This window comes from Schistocerca cancellata, chromosome 4 (genome assembly GCF_023864275.1).
Source record: "Schistocerca cancellata isolate TAMUIC-IGC-003103 chromosome 4, iqSchCanc2.1, whole genome shotgun sequence".
In the NCBI taxonomy this organism is placed as follows: Eukaryota; Metazoa; Arthropoda; class Insecta; order Orthoptera; family Acrididae; genus Schistocerca; species Schistocerca cancellata.
In genome coordinates, this window is record NC_064629.1 from 797753635 (window position 1) to 797772934 (window position 19300).

Consider the following 19300-nt stretch of genomic DNA (forward strand, 5'->3'; position numbering starts at 1 on the left):
TCATGGTTGCAAAATACTGACATGAATTATTTACAGGAGGGTGGGAGGACTGGTAGAAGCTGACCTCGAGTGAGATCAGTCTGTGTTCTGTAGACATGTCGGAACATGTGAGGCAATACTGACAGCAAGACTTATTTTAGAAGATAGGTTAAGGAAAGGCATACCTATGTTTATAATATTTACAAACTTAGAGAAAGCTTTTGACAATATAAACTGGACTACAGTCTTCGAAATTCTGTAAGTAGCATGGATAAAATACAGGGAGCAAAAGTTTATAGACAACTTGTACGGAAACCAGATGACAGTTATAACTGTGGAGGGTCATGAAAGGGAAGCAGTGGTTGAGAAGGGAGTGAGAAAGGGATGTAGGAGAAAAAATAAAAACTTTTGAGATTTGCCGATGACACTGTAATTCTCTCAGACAGCAAAGAAATTGACAGAACAATCAAGAAGAAGTAAGAACAACACAAAAAAAGGGCAATGCATGTACCTGAGTTAAATCAGGTGATACTGAGAGAATTTGATTATGAAATGACACACTACAAGAGTTTGGCTATTTGAGCAGCAAAATAACTGATGATCGCCAAAAGACAAATGACATAAAATGTAGACATGCCAAGAAAAGCGGTTAAGAAGAAGATAAATTTCGTAACACAGAATATAAATATAAGTGACAGGAAGTCTTTTCCGAAGTTACTTTGCTGGAACATAGTGTTAACAGAAGTGAAACATGGACAATAAGCATTTCAGATAAGAAGAGAACAGACTTTTTGAAATGTGGTGCTACAAAAGAATGCTGAAGATTAGATGCGTAGATCGTGTGACTAATGAGGGAGTATTGAATTGAATTGGGGAGGAAAGAAATTTGTGGCATAACTTGATTAAAATAAGGGATAAGGTGACGGGGGACATTCTGAGACATCAAGAGACCACCAATTTAGTTGAAGACTGCGGGCGGGGGGGGGGGGGGGGGGGGGGGGGGGGGGCAGCAAAAGTTTTAGAGGGAGACTGAAGCAAAAGTTTTAGAGGGACACTGAAGAGACGAATACAGTAAGTAAGGTGAAATGGATGTAGGTTAAAGTGGTTATTTAGAGATGATGAGGCTTGCATAGGATAGACTAGTGTGGAGGACTGCATAAACCAGTTTCCAGACTGAACACCACCACAACCACCACCACCACCACCACCACCACCACCACCACCAACAACAACTGTTGTAACATGACCAAGAGTTTATCAAAATTGCACAACAGCTTCTGCAATTTTCAATCACAAATAAGCACTGCTCGCCCGACATTTACCAGTTACAGGAACATTTGATGGTCAAAATCGTGCACCCAACTAGAGCATTACTTATGAATCACTATTGAAGAGTAACTTTGTATTAATGTGTTTGACATCACTATAATTTGAGTTCCATGACTCTGTGACTTCAGTGAATATATTACGTATGAACAGCAACAAAAACAAAAGTTTTCTAGAACATGCAGTAAATTTTTTGTAATATACACGTTCTAAAAATGGTTTTAAAATTCACGTTTCATGCTAAGACTCAAAAGAGCTGTTATCCTGCACATCTGACAGATCTGAGAGTCAAACATACTGTACTTTGACTATGAAATTCAGCCACTACATCCGATACAAGAGAACAACTTTTCTTTTGCTGTCAAACTATGGCAGGGTATTTCTTCTTAAAGGTTAATCATCTCACAGTATAACATACAAAACTTTAAAACCTTCCAAGTAAAAAACAATAATTTTTTGAAACAAGATATTCATGTTTTTAAGAATAAATGTTAAAACTGGTATCCTGCTCTTGGGTGAAAAAAAGAATGAATTAAGTTGCAGTTTGCAACATCCAAACCTTTTTTTAACAACTAATAGCAAAATATTTTGCAACATGAAAGCAACATTATTGAATGGTAAGTACTATATTTACCTAAAGAGTATGTTGTGGTCCATCTGTGGAAACAAACAAATTAAAAAGAGTATTACATGTGCCGCACCTGTTTCTTTGAAGAATGAGGCTGCTCCGATACGACACCATCAGCTGCTCCGGATCCAGCATTCCTCTACAAATAGAGCAAGCGACCAAGCTCAGTCCCAACAAAAAAAAAAGAAAACTACTAAATAAACCAAATCTAAATTAATGCAGTCATGCAGGATATCCACAGAAATACAGAAATGTACAACTTGTCAAAACATTGTCAAATACTGTGGGAAAAGAAAAAAAAAAAAGAAAAGGAAAGAAAGAAAGTCACTGGCAACATTCACTAGAGCAAGTCGAAGGGACTGAAGAGGAATAATGAAGGTAATGTACTACTCACACTGCTGTATATGATGACAAAGACTGGTTTAAGGCAAAATGAAGGAAATAATAATAATAATAATAATAATAATGCAGGGTAAAAAAAACAGGAAGGGTAAGACACCCTACAATACTTAACTGCAGATTTTGGTGATAAGCTTCGTTGGAAAAATGCGTGAACTTTATACATGCCTTTAAAAAACAACAACTGTTGTTCTGAAAGAAGGGCTTAAACATTGAGCTCTCAGAATTTTTAGTTTGTTACTTGTTCAGTGGAAGTAAAGTCAGGGAACAAGAGGTCAGTTTTATTAAGGATAATATATCTACCAATGATCAAAAATATGTTGAACTTCTATTCATTTAGTAAGTTGTTATTATTTCTTGAACATATAAAGGTGTTGGAGCTGCTGCTGGAAAAATTCTGTTTTCATATACACAATTTCTCTGATGAGTCTACAAATCAAAGGGAAGAGCAAAAGCTAATAAGAATATAATCTCAATCCTCATTTTAAATGTGTCATGTAAAAACCTAGAAAAAGCTGTTCAGAGAAGTTAACAGAATCTCCTTACAGTGACCAAACACTCTAGATCGTTTGCAGCAAATGACTTTTTCATGCAGTTAACAACAGAAAACAGACAATCATAAATGTTCATTGCATGCATAAATTGTACATTCACTGTAAGTTCTATCCATTATGGATAACTGCATTCCAGTATCACAGGAAGAAAGCATTTGAACAAGATGTGCTCATGCACATATTAACACAAAAGATAATTTTACTTATTAACCTGACTCAGAGATAGAAACCTTTGATTTGTTGTGTGACTAACATTACAGTACAGTTGCTGATCACCATTTCCTGAAAATGGAAAGGAGATGTGGAAGACTGATATTCTGTTATTCATAAATTAAGAATCACATACAAAATATCCCTCACTGCTAATACTTGGCTTCATGGAGAACTGTTCTGAAGCCACACACTATCAGTTAATACTGCATGTCGTGTCACCAAAAGCAGCCATAACTGCACTTTATTACACCTTGATGACTAACAATATATTCTTACAATAGTCATAACTGTATGATTTTATTATGTCAAACCTTATTACAGATCAGTAATTTCAAAGTCTAAAATTTAATCCTGTCATGTCAATATCAGAATTGCGGAGTATAAGTCCAGATACATATGAAAACAATCTGTAGCTGTTATAAAAGTGAAACATAATAATTTAAATTTAAGACTCCACCAACACTGACTCCAAGAGATGCAAGTCGTCTTGAACTTGATACAATTAGCATAGTAGGTGAAGTGTAAAGCAACATAATGTAAATGTTTACTGATGCATACAAACAGAAAACAGCACCCTTGTTTCAACTTGGGAAGATTCATCACACATCTTGGCTATTGATTTAACACAGAAAATCAATTCTAATTACTGATTTCATTAAATTTACCATACCCTTGGCCAATGACAGGTACATTGTAGTCAGTCACCAGTTAGGAGACAGAAAAAAAATTAGACCTGGGACAGACAAAAATTAATACCAATGAAATTGTGTAACAACATAATTATAGTGTAAACCCAAACTGCAGGATAGTATTGTTTATACAACTGTATGAAGTAGTTATGGGTGCAGACATATTTTTAAGATGTACCATGTGAAGCGCATTCCAAAATGCAAACTAAGTTGAAAACATTACGAAAGTGCATAAAAAGGAAGTGGATGTTCAGCAAATGACAAGTGTATTATTTTATTTCACACGTCTAGTAAGATAGGACGAAACTGAGGAGCAAATCTCCATGGTCAATAAGCTAGTACATGAAATTAACATATGGGACAGCAGGCATATAAGGAGAAAGAACATAGGACATCTTACATGACCTGGCTACACGAGTGCTATATGAAAGATATAATTCCCATTTATTGATAAGCAGATACAAGCAAATATGACAGTAATTTTTCTCAAGAGTTTTTGGACCATTTATAGATAATGCAACTGATCTATTATGCCAATTTCTTATTGTGGAAGACACAGGACTTAACCACTTCTCAGCAAAAATGAAACAGCATTTGGCAGAGAGTTTACAAGAAAAATTTTTTGTGATGCAAAAGGGATTCTGTGAACTCAGTACCTTTCACAGTAGATAAAGTAACAGCTGAAGAGCATCTGCTTCGAGGCGAAAGGTACTATACTGAGTACCAGAAGGGCTTGTGGTAAAAACTGGGGCCTAAGCCCCAGAGGTATGCACTGGATATACACCTATGGGGCCATAGTGTGATGGAAGAAGGTAGAACAGTGGGTTGCAGCTAAGGAGCTTGCTAAGGTACAGAGGCTGGCCTGCTTCGCCATAACAGGTAGAATTAACAGCACACCAACTGCTGGGATGGAAGCCCTATTGGACATGCCTCCACTAAACCTTTGGGTCAAAATGGAGGCAGCAGCTGGGGCATACAGACTTAAAATTGGTAAGAAACTGAATCTCATCGGGATATCCAGAATCACGCACTAAGATAGTGAGTGAGGTAAATATAGGAATGGCTGGGGAAATATCAGCTGACTATACAATAACTCCCAACTGCTTCAACAAGCCTTTTACAATATAATAATTGGAAGCAGGGGGCAGTGAGGAAAAAACAGTTCGACACCATATGGGGGACATTGTTTGATTCATTGATGGGTTGAAATCAGATCAAGGCATCGGGGCAGGTGTGTACAGGGTTCAGCCAAGACTGGAGGGCATCATCTCTCTAGAAAACTGGCCTCGGTATTTCAAATTGAAATTACTGCAATCGGGGTATGTGTGGAGGAGAATATGCATAGATGCTCCAGGGACCATATCATCTACATCTATTCAGACAGTCAGGCAGCCCTGAAATCACTGGCAGCTCCTGCAACGAGATCTAAGATTGTTGCAGAATGCCACAGGGCTCTGGTGGAGCTAAGAGGAAGGAATAGGATAAACCTGGTGTGGGTCCCTGGCCACTCAGTGATCTGTGGCGATGAACACGTCAACAGACTGGTCAGGATGGGGGCAACGACTCCACCTGTCCTGACAATCACCAAGGCTATGATCAAACTAGAACTATGGAAATGGCTTAGGAAACAGCACGTAGAATATTGCACCAAGGTCCATAAACAAAAACATGGTAACATAATGATGCCCATGCCATGCTTTAAAAGGAGCTCTGTAATCCTGGAATTGAACAGGAAAGAGGTCAAACTCACCTGCCATGGGAATTTCAAAGAACACTTACACACAATGGATAAAATGGAAGAAGACCCTAAATGTACGATCTGTGACAAGTGTGAAGAAACTGCACCTAATCTTCGAATGCATGGCATTGGAGGGCAGAGGATACAGAATCTTCGAGACAACTAGACCTGAAGAAATTGTGTCTAACAAAAAACTGGTAAAGTGACTCCTTTCACTATTTAAGGGCATTGGTTGGCTTTACTAGATATAAAGGGAGTGATACCGCACAATAAACTCTGTTTCGATGCAAGCAGTGGTGGGTTAGACCTAAGCTGTTTTAGCTTCCCTGTCAAAATCAAATCAGCTATTGCAAAGCATGCAGTTAATTTTATCCCAGAACTCCCAGTTCTCATACCCATTTACAATGTTATCTCAGAATCCTGGAGCACAACTCATATCTGATCATCAGGGTATAGAAAGAGTACTAAATTTGCAAAGTTCTTACACAAAACTTGTGATACAATGTGAGCTATCTAAGAAATTTCTTTAAAGCCATTCTCACATGGAATGAGTTAACTGATGTTTGCATGGAGCTGGACAAGTTTGTGATGTCATTTCGCGTTACTTCACATTGAGAAAATATTGCCAAGCGTAAAGCACAGAATAAGTTATGCAATATTTTGGCAATGTGTTACAAAACAATGAAGCAATTAGAGGCAAGAACACACTATACATCACAAGTAGAATTTGGGAGACACCATACTGGATTCCATCTTTTTCCAATTGAAGCCCAAATTTGGTGCGTTTTACATTATAACTAATGTCCTATGAATATATGCAATTTCAAAGCACCAGCACATTGAGGATCTCTCACAAATGCGTCATCATTTGTACAATTTGTTGTAATAAAATGATAGAAAATGTCATATTGGTGGTTAAAGAATTTTCGTATTTAGTTATTTGCATATTGTAACTTGTGTGCTGTGAAAATACGTCATTTTAAGGGAATAGCACACTGAAGATTTAACAAAAATGTGTTCTTGTTAAGATTTATTTAAAAAACGTCAAACTTTAGAAGATCGTACATATAGTGTGTTTGGAAATTCCCATTACAAACTTCTAGGGCTTGTAGAGGGGAGTGAGTACATAATATTACAAATGGCATCCCACGTCCAGAAACATACCATTTCAGTTTCACAACAGTTTCAGTTCAGATGTTCAACTCATCCACTTCTGCTTAAGGAATTGAATTAGACGTGATGCAGTGCAATTATTTGGTAACAACTCGATAGGAAACATAACGAAATATCCATGTATCACTTAAGCACATTTTTTTGTATTAACACTTTAACATTATGTGTTTACATTCTTCCAAAACAAAAAAGAACCCAGCATACTGTATGCACAGAACAGTACTGATGCACTACAACAACAGCTCAATGTGGCGAGCACCAATTTTGTCTAGAGATTGTACCCACAAAGCCTGTTCTGGTACACACTCTCCATCTCAACTGGTGTCTCCAATTACCAGCGCAGCGGCCAGAACTCCTGTTAGTAGATCTCCCTCTGTTTCTACACGAGTCTTGTAAATTAAACTTTGCATATGACCCCACAAGAAGTAGTCCATAGGAGTTAAATCCAGTCCATGCAGGTGGACCACTTTGGCCTATCCATCTTTCACCGTATCATCTGTTGAGATGTGTCAAAAGCACATGAGAAGTGAGGTGGTGCACGCTCATGCTGAAACCACATTTCCTGATGGACATGCAGTGGCACAGGTTATAAGAACAGGCCCAATACATTTTGTAGGAAGACCAAGTATGCAGGATCAGTTAGCTTGAATGGAAGGATGTATATCCTAGTTACATGAACGTCCAGAATACTTACCCACACATTAATACCAAAGCAGTACGGAAACCCCTGAACATGTGTGGCACGAGGGTTTTTGTCTACTCGCACATGGCTATTTTACGAATTCAGAACACAGTCACTAGTGAATTTACATTTGTCTGTGAACAGAAATCTATGTAGAAACAAGGGTGTGTCAATGCAGCTGTGCACGAAGCACATGCAGTACACAACACACTGTGGAAAAATCGGCTGGATCCATAGTGTGTACTATATGTAAGCAGATAGATATAATTGTTGGTTTAACGCAGAACATCCCAGATGATACTGTGACTAACACCCACTACATGTGCAATTCTTTGAGTACTCACCAATGGATTCTTTTTAATGTGTTACAGTGCATCTTCAAATTCGGGCACATGGCATTGTCATGGAGAATCACAGTACTGCCTCCTCACGGTGAAGGTACCTGTTTCTCAAAGCTCCTGCGTAACTTGCGCAATGGCATGCTACATTGCAGAAAATGTTTGCGATACAGCTCAATAGCGTACTGAATCAGGTTCACTGGATTAGAGATGCATAGGCATTGAACAGGTCTCACAGCAAGATAGACATTAAGTGACATTAGGTGACCGTCTGGCATAGTACACATCATTCTATCTACCATATTTCATATCAGGACAAGCAACTCTGGAGACTTTTCTCTTTCCCTCAGCAGATGTGGACATGTTACACATCTGAACTGAAACCAACATAGAACAGAAACAGTAAGTTTTTTACGTGATTTTCCTATTCAAAATATTATTTACTCACTTCCTTCTACAAGTCCTAGAAGTATGTAACAGGAATTTCCAAACATCATGTATAATATATGTTCCTATGTTACAGGAGTTCAGTGTAATATATTGGGTAGTGGCATCAAGTTATGATGTACTGTGTGGCTGATTCGCCTCTTGCTGTAGCCAAAAGAATTCTAATTTACCTTCGTGTGTTGTATAATATTGTGCAGTTTTCTTATTAATTCAATAGAAATGTTTTCTGTAATATCTAGAGCTATGTAAACAAAGTGTACTCTCTCTTAGTAGCGACTTTCATTCATTTTGTAAACTTTTATAAGCTAATGTCCTTACTAATTTGACATGGAACTTACCTTTTGCCTTTTAACATATTTGTGGATACTGAAGTTTTTTATTTTTGTATGCTTCTGGTAGAACACAATCAGCATGTGAACAACAGAAGAAATGCGTGTTTTAATTGAGCTAATGTAAGTGTCCAGTGTGTGTCCATTTTTGTACACGAACTGTGTGGTTAACGAGCCAGATACATCAGACAGTTGCCATTGGACTGCACAGCATTCACAAATCCCATTAACCAGCAAGTACCGCATGATGTCGGCTCTGTGTCTCATGCAGCTGGATTGTGTGTGTGAGGTTTATTAAAAAAATTCCGGAACATTCATAATTTTGCATCAATGGTGTGGGAGCGAAATGCGGTTGGCATCCCTGCACACACCTGTGTTTAATCTGTAACTGCTAGAAGTTTCATTGTTGTATTTCTGTTATTTATTGTTCAGTACTATATTGAGTACAACGTCGTGTCACACAGTTTGTGAATTTCGAGATGGCAGATGTTTCTGCATGAAACTTGAGAAAACCTTTACAGAGAGACACCAAACGATGCAGAAAGCCTATGGTGATGAGTGTTTGAGACGTACTTGGTGTTACCAATGGTTCACACGGTTTAAAATGGCTGGATGAAAGTTAAGGATGACCCTCACATTCTTCAGGATGTCCTTCAATGTCTACCAATAACACTCGTGTCATGAACATCAAAGAAATTGTTCGTGCCAACTAAAGATTAACTGTTTGAGAGATTGCAGAAGAATGTAATATTTCAGTTGGATCGTGTCATGAAATCCTGACACAACATCTTGGAATGCACAGTGTTGCTGCCAAGTTTGCACCATGGCTCATGAGTGAAGACCAGAAAGACCTTCGCCTCACAATCTGAAGAGCTTTTGGATCACACAAATGAGACCGACACGTTCCTTAAAGGAATCATAACTGGTGATGAGACATGGGTGTATGGTTATGATGTCAAGACCAAGGTTCAGTCTTCACAATGGGAAGGGAAGGCAGGTCAAATTTCAAAGCCATACTGATAGTTTTCTTTGACTTTGAAGGATTAGCTCATCACAAAATCATGCCACAGGACAAACTTTTAATTGATGGTCCTATTGGGACGTGTTGCGCGACACCTGCAAGAAAATGTGAGAAGGAAATGGCCTAAAATGTGGAGAGAGAATTCATGGCTCTTGCATAATGATAACACACCTGCACATTCACTCCTGTTGGTGTATGACTACTATGCAAAAAACGAAATCACGATGCTGCCTCATCCTCCGCACTCTCCAGACCTGGCCCATGCAGACGTTTTTTATTTCCAAAGTTGAATACCCCATTCAAGGAATGAAAGTTTGCTACAACAGATGAGATCAAAGAAATTTGCAGATGGCACTTCATGCGATCCAGCAAGAGGCATACTGAGACTGCTTGCGGAAGTAGAAATAGCAATAGGAGTGGTGTAGCAATGGTACTTTCCTTCCATTTTCTGCCGACAGCAGCATACATCTTCCAAAATGTCATGGGCAAACTGAGTTGATGCGACAAGAAACCCAAGAAGGTTTTATTAAAGCAACATGCCACGTGAACATTCCTTTGCATAAGCAAATTTGAAACTTCTTGCCAAATTAAAACTGCATGCAAGACCACAATTCAAATCCAGTATTCAACATTCTGCGAAAAATGCTCTTACTGACTTGGTTATCTAGTTGGTAAGAGAATTACCCTTGAAAGACGAGGTTCTGTGTAAGAGTGCCAGTCCTGCACACAGTTTCCATCAGTCAGGAATTTTTCAACTAAATGTCCCATTACACAGAACACGTCCTCTGGAATATGAAAGACTCATTTGAGCCAAACTTTCTTTTTAATATGAAGGCAACAAGTTGCCTTGGTGATGATGTTTTGTTTGTGGGGCGCTCAACTGCGTGGTTATCAGCGCCCGTACAATTATCCAATCTTTGCTCAGTCCAATTTCGCCACTTTCCTGGATGATGATGAAATGATGAGGACAACACAAACACCCAGTCATCTCGAGGCAGGTGAAAATCCCTGACCCCGCCGGGAATCGAACCCGGGACCCCGTGCTCGGGAAGCGAGAACGCTACCGCGAGACCACGAGCGGCGGACTAGTTGCCTTGGTGTAGTCCCATTATTAGCACTGTATCCATCACAGTCTCCCAGGTAACCACATTGTTCCAAATTATAGACTTTTGTTTAGTTTCTGAACTTGTGTTATTTGAGCTAAAGTTAGTCATTGCACATGGCCATTTTTGTAGTGTTCAGTTTATGGGAGGAAAGATGCAGTGCCAAAAGGGGGGCGAGAGGGCGAGAGTGTTTTTGGAAGCAACACTCAAGGTTGAGCAGTGATATTTGAATACAACCCTCAAATTGGAAGCCAAGCACAATGGTGCAGTAGTAAGACAATGAAATCTTATTTGTGAGGGAGGTGGCTGAAATCCCTGTCCAGCTATTCAAATATAAGTTTTCTGTAATTTCCCTATAGAAGATGAAAGCCAGAATGGTTGGTTGGTTGGTTGTTTGAGGTTTAAGGGACCAAACAGCAAGGTCATCAGTCCCTTGTTTCAAATAGGCTCCATTCCGCTAATGGGACATCTCAGTAAAGTCAGAAAAATAAAACGGAAAAAGGTAAAAACGTAAAAGGGCAGTCATGTTGTCATTGGTAAAAAACAAAAGGAGGGAAGTCGGCAAGAGAACGAACCCAACCCAACCCTATGCTGAAGCAGCATAGGCAAGACCACCTGTGACGTAAAAGGTACAACTGCTACAATGTAGAAAGTACGTATGGGAATAGAAAGACTAACCAAGCCTTTAAAAAAAGGGTAAAAACAGAGTAAAGGGGGAAGAAAAGAGGATTGCGGTCAGCGAGGGGAATCGGGAATCTCCGAACACTGCTTACAGTGGGAGACACCCAAACACTCACCGCCCTGCCCCAACACCAGAGAGAGATTAAAAACCTTAAAACTGAGAATAAAAACCACTTTCCCAGAGGAAACCGAGAACCAGAGAGACCATCCGGGAATCGTCAGCCAACATCAAAGGTAAAGTGCGGGGGAGTCTGTACTTAGCACGCAGAGCCTAAAGAAGGGGGCATTCAACCAAAATGTGGGCTACTGACTGCAAGGCTCCACAACCACATAGTGGGGGTGGCTCATCACGCAAAAGAGAACCATGGGTCAGCCTGGTATGGCCAATGCGGAGACGACACAGTGTGGTCGAGTCCTTTCGGGAGAGGCGAAAGGTAGAACTCCACGGGCCTGGTGTCACCTTAATTGCACGAAGTTTATTAGACAGGGGAGTAGCCTCCCAAGAATTGTCCCATGACTGTGCGTAGCGGGATTTGATGTGAAGCCGTAAATCCGCTGCAGGAGGGGTTACAGAAAATGGGGGGGTAAGTAACTGCTCCCCCAGCCAAACGATCAGAGAGCTCATTACCCGGGATACCCATATGGCCAGGGACCCAAAGGAAGTCAATGGAACAAGCAGCACGGTGAATATCAGCGAGATGGTCATGGATGGCAGAGACCAAGGGACGGCGCAAAAAACACCGGTCAATAGCAAGAAGGCCACTCATCGAGTCCGTACATAACAAAACGCGGTTGTGTTGGGACTGTTTAATAAAGGTGAGGGCCTGGGAAATGGCCATTAATTCCGCAGTAAACACCCCACATGTAGGTGGCAGCAGATGACTTTCCGTTCCAACAGAGGACGTGAAGGCATACCCAACATGATCAGCAGATTTAGAGCCATCAGTGTGAGAAACAACAGCATCCCAAAACACCCATAAAATTTGGTGGAAAAAGGAACGGAACACCACCGGGGGGATGGAATCTTTCGGACCTCGGCGGAGATCCATCCGAATTCGAGGCCGAGGAACTAACCAAGGAGGGGTAGAGGGGAGGGAGCGAGGAAGACAGGACAAAGAAAGAAGCTGAAAATCACGGCAGAGAGACGCAAGGCGCAGCCCAACCGGTAAACCCGCCCGAGGGCGGGAGTCGGGTGGGTGACGTCCATGGTCTGGGAACAGGATAGAATAGGAAGGATGAGTGGGAGAGGAACGGATAGTGAGCGCATAAGACACCAGAAGCTGGGACCGCCGAACAGAAAGGGGGGGATCCCAGCTTCAACCCGGAGACTATCAACTGGGCTAGTAGGGAAGGCACCGGTGGCCAAACGGATACCACGATGGTGGACTGGATCCAGCACGTGCAGTGTGGAAGGAGCAGCTGAACCATAAACTTGACAACCATAGTCCAAGCGAGACAGAACTAGAGCACGATAAAGACGGAGGAGGAGGGAACGGTCCGCACCCCAAGAGGAGTGGGCAAGGAAGCGAAAGACATCGAGTTTACGGAAACATCCTACCTTCAGGAGTCTGATATGGGGCAGCCAAGTGAGCTTGTTGTCGAAAAGAAGACCCAAGAAACGAAACTGTGGGACCACAGGCAATCTTTGTGCAGCGAGATAGAGCTCTGGATCATGGTGGATCGTAGTACGGCGACAGAAGTGGACCACTCGCGATTTTAAAGGAGAGAATTGAAACCCGTGTGAGAGGGTCCATGCAGACGCACGCCGTATAGCTACGTGGAGCTGCCGTTCTGCAAATGCCATCGAGGAGGAACTAACCCAAATGCAGAAATCATCCACATACATGGCAGGGGCGACCAAGGGACCGACAGAGGCCACAAGTCCATCGATAGCAATGAGGAAAAGAAGGACACTCAAGACAGAACCCTGTGGGATGCCCGTCTCCTGGGTCCATGGAGAACTAAAAGCAGTACCAACTCGGACTCTGAATGAACGATGGATCAGGAAATGCCGGATAAAAATCTGGAGTGGGCCCCGAAGACCCCACTGATTAAGGGTAAGTAAGATGTGATGGCACCAGGCCGTGTCATAGGCCTTGCGAAGGTCAAAAAACACTGCAACCAAATGGCGGCGCTGGGAAAAAGCCTGCCGGAATGCGGATTCCAAGCGGAGTAAATGATCGATTGGAGACCGTCCCTCTCGAAAGCCACACTGGTAAGGGGACAATAGATCCCGAGATTCCAGGACCCAATTGAGCCGACGGGCTACCATCCATTCAAGTAACTTACAAACAACATTGGTCAAACTAATTGGCTGATAGCTGTCAACAAATAGGGGTTTCTTACCAGGCTTAAGGACAGGAACCACAATGCTATCCCTCCACTGAGAAGGGAAGTCACTCTGGAGCCAGATATGGTTCAACACCCGAAGAAGATGTTGCCGTTGTGGAGCACTGAGATGTTGAAGCAGTTGGTTATGAATGGAATCTGGGCCAGGGGCCGTATCATGAGAACAAGATAGAGCAGAAAGAAATTCCCATTCAGTAAAAGGTTCGTTGTAAGATTCTGACTCACAAGGGGTGAAACATAAGGTGGAAGCTTCAGCCCGCTGTTTTTGATGAAGGAAAGAAGCTGGATAGGAGGCTGACGCTGATGCCACTGCAAAATGGGTCGCTAGATGTTCTGCAAGAACTAATGGGTCCGTACTAATGCCATCTGGGAGGTGAAGGCCTGGGAGGGTGGACTGCCGATGGCAACCTTGGAGAGAGTGAAGTGTAGCCCATACCCGTGACAGAGGGACAGTAGAACCAAGGGAAGAAACGAATCGTTCCCAACATATCCGCTTGCTCTGTTTAAATAACGGGCTTTAGCGTGAAGGTGTTTAAAGGTAGTAAGGCTGGCTACGGATGGGTGCCTCTTAAAGTGTTGCAAAGCTCAACGGCGATCACGGATGGCATGGCAATAGCCGTACTCCTCCAAGGGACTTGCCGGCGACGAAATGGGCCAGATGAGCGCGGGACAGCAAGGCTAGCAGCGCGAACAATCGCGTCAGACACGTCACGTAGGACGTCACAATACAACCTGGCAAAGAGGGAGAAAACGCGACCTGTGCAGTGTATAGAGGCCAATCGGCGCGTTGGAAAGACCAACGAGGCAACCTGTCCATCGGGGAGCGGGAAGGGAGCGTGATAATCAACGGGAAATGGTCACTATCACAAAGGTCATCGTGTGGCGACCAGTGTAATGAACGGAGGAGAGAGGGAGAAGAAAGAAAGAGAAAGATCAATGGCAGAAAAGGTACCATGACCGGCACTGAAATGAGTAGGGGAGCCATCATTAAGAAGGCACAGGTTGTGGTCTGTAATAAATTGGTCTATCAGAAGACCTCGTCTAGATGGAAAGGCACTGCCCCACAAAGGATGAAGAGCATTAAAATTCCCAAGAAGGAGGAAGGGAGGAGGAAGTTGCTGAAGAAGGGCGGTTAAGGTAGCAGGTGTAAGAGTCCTGTCAGGAGATAAAGATTGCAAACTGTGATTGCAGAGTCGAAGTGGACCCTAACAGCAACCGCTTCCAATGTAGTTTGAAGAGGAATCCACGTGCTAGCAATGTCTGTACGGACCAATGTACAAACGCCACCAGAAGCCTGCAGGGGTCCGACCCGATTTCGACAAAAAACACGGAACCCACGGAGGGTCGGTGAATGAGCATCAGTAAAATGAGATTCCTGGAGAACCACACAAGCTGCAGAGTAGGACGAAAGAAGGGATTTCAATTCCGGAAGGTGACGATAGTATCCATTACAATTCCATTGGAGAACCACAAAACGATGGTTTAAATGGGGGCTGAACACTTTAAATCCAGTCATACCGCCGGGTCCCCACCCGTCACCGACTCAGGAACAGAAAGAGACCGGGCGATCTGGCGGCCAACAACCGCGGTTCTCGCGGTCGTCGCACGGCAGCAGACCTTTGGCGTGGAAGGTGCCGGGAAGGGGCATCCCGGGAGAGGCGCCCTTGACCGGCAGACGCCGAAGGAGTGGGACACTTCTCCGGCTGGGGAGGGGGAGCAGCGCCCATAGGAGAAGGTGTGGGAGCCGCAGGGGAGGGGGGGAGGAGAGGGGTCCGGGATGGGGGTAAGGAAGGGGTGAAGATGTAACCAAGGCATAACTAGATGTCATGGACACAGGGTGGAGTCGTGCATATTTCTTACGGGCCTCTGTGTAGGTTAAACGATCAAGGGACTTATACTCCTGTATCTTTTTTTCCTTCTTATATACTGGGCAATCTGGTGAACGTGGAGAATGACTACCATGACAATTTACACAGACAGGAGGGGGAACACAGGGACTCCCCTCATGGAGTGGACGTCCACAGTCACCACAGAGAGGGGCCTGTGAACAGCAGGAAGACATGTGTCCAAAACGCAAACACTTAAAACACCTCATAGGAGGTGGGATGTACGGCTTCACATCACAGCGATAGACCATAATCTTAACTTTCTCAGGGAGGGTATCCCCTTCAAAGGCCAGGATAAAGGCACCAGTATCAATACAATTGTCTTTAGGACCCTTCTGAACACGCCGAACAAAGTGAACACCCCGCCGTCCGAGATTGTCCCGAAGTTCCTCATCAGTTTGAAGGATGAGGTCCGTGTGAAAAATCACACCTTGTACCATATTTAGAGACTGGTGGGGGGGTAATGGACACAGGTATTGTGCCAAGATGGGTACATGCACGAAGGGCCGCAGATTGGGCAGCTGAAGCAGTTTTTATCAGCAACGAACCCGACCGCATCTTGCTCAGGGAGTCCACTTCGCCAAACTTGTCTTCAATGTGTTCCACAAAGAATAAAGGTTTGGTATTGGTGAAAGTATCTCCATCAGTCCTGGTGCAAACTAGATAACGTGGGAAAGGTTTTGCCCCTAGCCGACAGGCCTGACCCTCTTCCCAGGGGGTAGCCAAGGAAGGGAAGGCCGAAGGGGCAAGGGAAGCAGCACTTGAGGAATCATTTCCACGCAGAGAGACGGCCGCAGAAGAACGGCCAGAGTTCTGGACCCGTATGCGTTTCATTTGCATAGCGTCCGCCCTGATACCACCCACTCCGATCAGGGGCTCTCCTCATGGGCGCCACCCAGCCACAGCAAGGGCCGTCTGGCACGGCGGCCATTGCCAGGAGTTCCGATGCTCCAGGATGACGAGCAACCACTCCAAGGCATGCATGAGGAGGTCACAGCTCAGGTATCAGAAGTGTGATCCCTGTGTGTTCAGGGGGCTCAACCAAAAGGGTACATAGCGACCCCACCACACGGGCTGGCTACCGTGCTGGCTATGCACCCTAGTATCAGACAACGACGTGAAAGAAAAGGTAGAATGTACTAGGAGGGCGCACGTCGGAGACACTAGGTAGGGTGCTCTTCCCCAAATGGCTCACACTACGGAGGAGAAATTTTGTAATGGAGGTCAAACCCCAGATGGGGACCAAGGAATGCCAAAAGGAGGAGATGATTATGCAACAAAGCCGAATTGGAAAACCAACAGAACCAGGAGGATAGCGGGGGCCAACATAAGCAAGGACACCAAGAGAGGGAGAGGAGAGGGCGAGGGGAAAGGAGCATGGAGGGGAAAGGAGGGGAAGGGAAAGGAAATGCAGCCCTGGAGAGAAAGAAGGCTGCAATGGCTCGGGACCCCGTGCTCGCCACGCACGTATCCACAAAAGAGTTGTGGACCCCCTGGGGAGGGGGGGGGGCCAGAATGGTTCCTTATTTTTTAAAAGAAGAAGAAGAAGAAGAAGAAGAAAGAAGAAGAAGAAGAAGAGGAGGAGAGCAGGGCCAATATCCTTCCCCCATCTGAGCTCGTTTCTCACATCCTCATCGTTGAAGGACTGTTAAACTTTGACCTTCCTTCAAATGACAGGACTTTTGTCTTCAACTGAAGGTGTTCAGAATATTCATCTGTCACAGAAATTGGAAAAAAAAGGTTGCCAGAATTTTGTACAGGTAGTGAGAGTAAATTCACTGAGACAGTCCACAGTTGTAGCAAACTAACTCCTGGTTCCGTCACTGTGGCAACATGCTTATGCATTCAGCACTGTCAATTGGAAAGTTTCATGACAAAAATCAGACTACTGCCCTCCACCACCTACTGATCTCACCAGACCCCACTATAAATGACTTTCCTGTTGCCAAATTTGCCATCAGTACTGAGACTGGCACTTAGAAATAACTGAGTGCATTAAGGATGATTCATCACATGTACTGAATGATGGGCATTCCAAAATAGGCTTCCTAGAATTGCAAATGGAAATGGAAATACTGTTGGGTGAAGTGTGTGGATGAGAAAGTATTTAAAGAATAAAAATTTAAAAATGTGGAAGCTGAAAAAACTTATTAAATATATGTTTTTTTACTAATGAACCTCCATGTACAGTCATGACAGGAAATTAATGGTTGTATTTATAATTCTATACTGACTATCCTTATACAATGTTGCAGTGTGTACAGTTCCATTGGACAAGGTGGAAATAACAGTGTATGTACCAACCCATTTTATAAAATAATGTAAGGCCACCGAGGTCTTCCTTTAAAAGCAGAAGATGATAAACTTTCCAGTCAGTACAAGAACAGTTATATTCAATTACCACATTTGTTCCGATATCCAATGCTAGATCACATTTAAATTCCTCCTGGTTTATGTAATAAGGGCATGCCTCTGTAGCAAATTTTTCACCTAAGCCAACTGTTTAGGTAGCTATTACAGATGTCATTTATAAAACTGACTTCTCTATTGTTAAAGCTAATAAGTATTATAGTGGGGGAACAAAATTGCTCACTGTCCCCGTGTTAAACTTTAAAATACCCTAAAAAGTGTCCTACTGGTGGTGGCAATATAGCAACAGTGAATTGGCACAGACACACTGGTTTCCAGGGATCCAAAACTATGACTATCACAGTTCTTCATCTACCTTTGTCAGGACTCTAGTTTGACAGATTTACAGTGAGCTATTAATGAACTGTTTACCAACTAATCTCTTAAGTCATAACCGGAATAAACAGTAATTACATACTGAATATCTGTCAATATCCTGGTATCACAAGAAACACATACTAGTGATGAGAAACAGCTCTTAGCTAGAGGATAAAAGTGGCTGGATGTACAATGGCAATAGCAGAACACCATGCCACACATGGAAGAGCCACATGTGTCAAGAATGATGACTACACTGTCAACAATACGGAAAGGATAGACTGCTACTCACCACATAGGACGTGGCAAGTGGCACACATGTGGAATGAAAGAGAGACTGCTAGATCTGACTGCCAATCAGTGCCTCCTCTATGTGGTGAGTAGCAGCCTATCCTTTCCAAATTATCGTTATTTCATCCCAGATTTTCCATTGTTTGACTATACTGTCAGGCTGTTATCATCAGATATGCTGGACTTCTTTCCAGCATTCCCATAAATACACAGCATTGTAATCCCAAATGTTGGTTGGCCAGAACACTTAGCTGTGTTACTTTTTGAGGATCAATTATACAAGGAAACCTCGCTTTAACAGCCATCACATTCTTTGGGGCTGTAGTGAAACTGATAAGTGTGCAATTAAATTGTCAGATGGGGTAGCCTTACATATGATGCAGAAAATAAATTCCCATTCAACTCTGCTCACTGCAAGCAGGACTGACTTTTGTTTCACTTCTCCCAGTCTGATATCTTCACCAATTCTGGGGCAATAATTTTCCTCAGTCACCACACACCTATTCCTTACAGAATTGTAATCAAGATGCCAATTTTGCAGTATATTCAAATTTCAAGAAAGGGAACTAAAATCATATGGGCAATACAATAATGCAAATATGAGATAGGATAAGCTGGTTAAATGTAACTACTGAAGGATTTCTTGTGTAATTAAAGCAACAGCCAACAGATGCACCTTGTGAGGTATCTTTATAGATTATATATGAGGACAAAATCAGGAGACAGACATGCTGCTGAATCTGAAGA

General features: G+C 42.8%; 1 protein-coding gene across 6 annotated transcripts in view; it reads right to left on the bottom strand.

Moving 5' to 3' along the window:
• LOC126184703 (dnaJ homolog subfamily C member 5) overlaps positions 1-19300 on the bottom strand; it is an 86527-nt gene that overhangs the window by 27698 nt on the left and 39529 nt on the right. For 5 of the 6 annotated variants that reach the window (XM_049927214.1, XM_049927215.1, XM_049927216.1 and 2 more), the window contains exon 6: positions 2007-2072. The exons of the other annotated variant lie outside the window; for it this stretch is intronic. In XM_049927214.1, coding sequence (XP_049783171.1) covers positions 2007-2072 — 66 coding nt within the window. The remainder of the gene's footprint in view (positions 1-2006; positions 2073-19300) is intronic. 6 annotated transcript variants of the gene reach the window in all.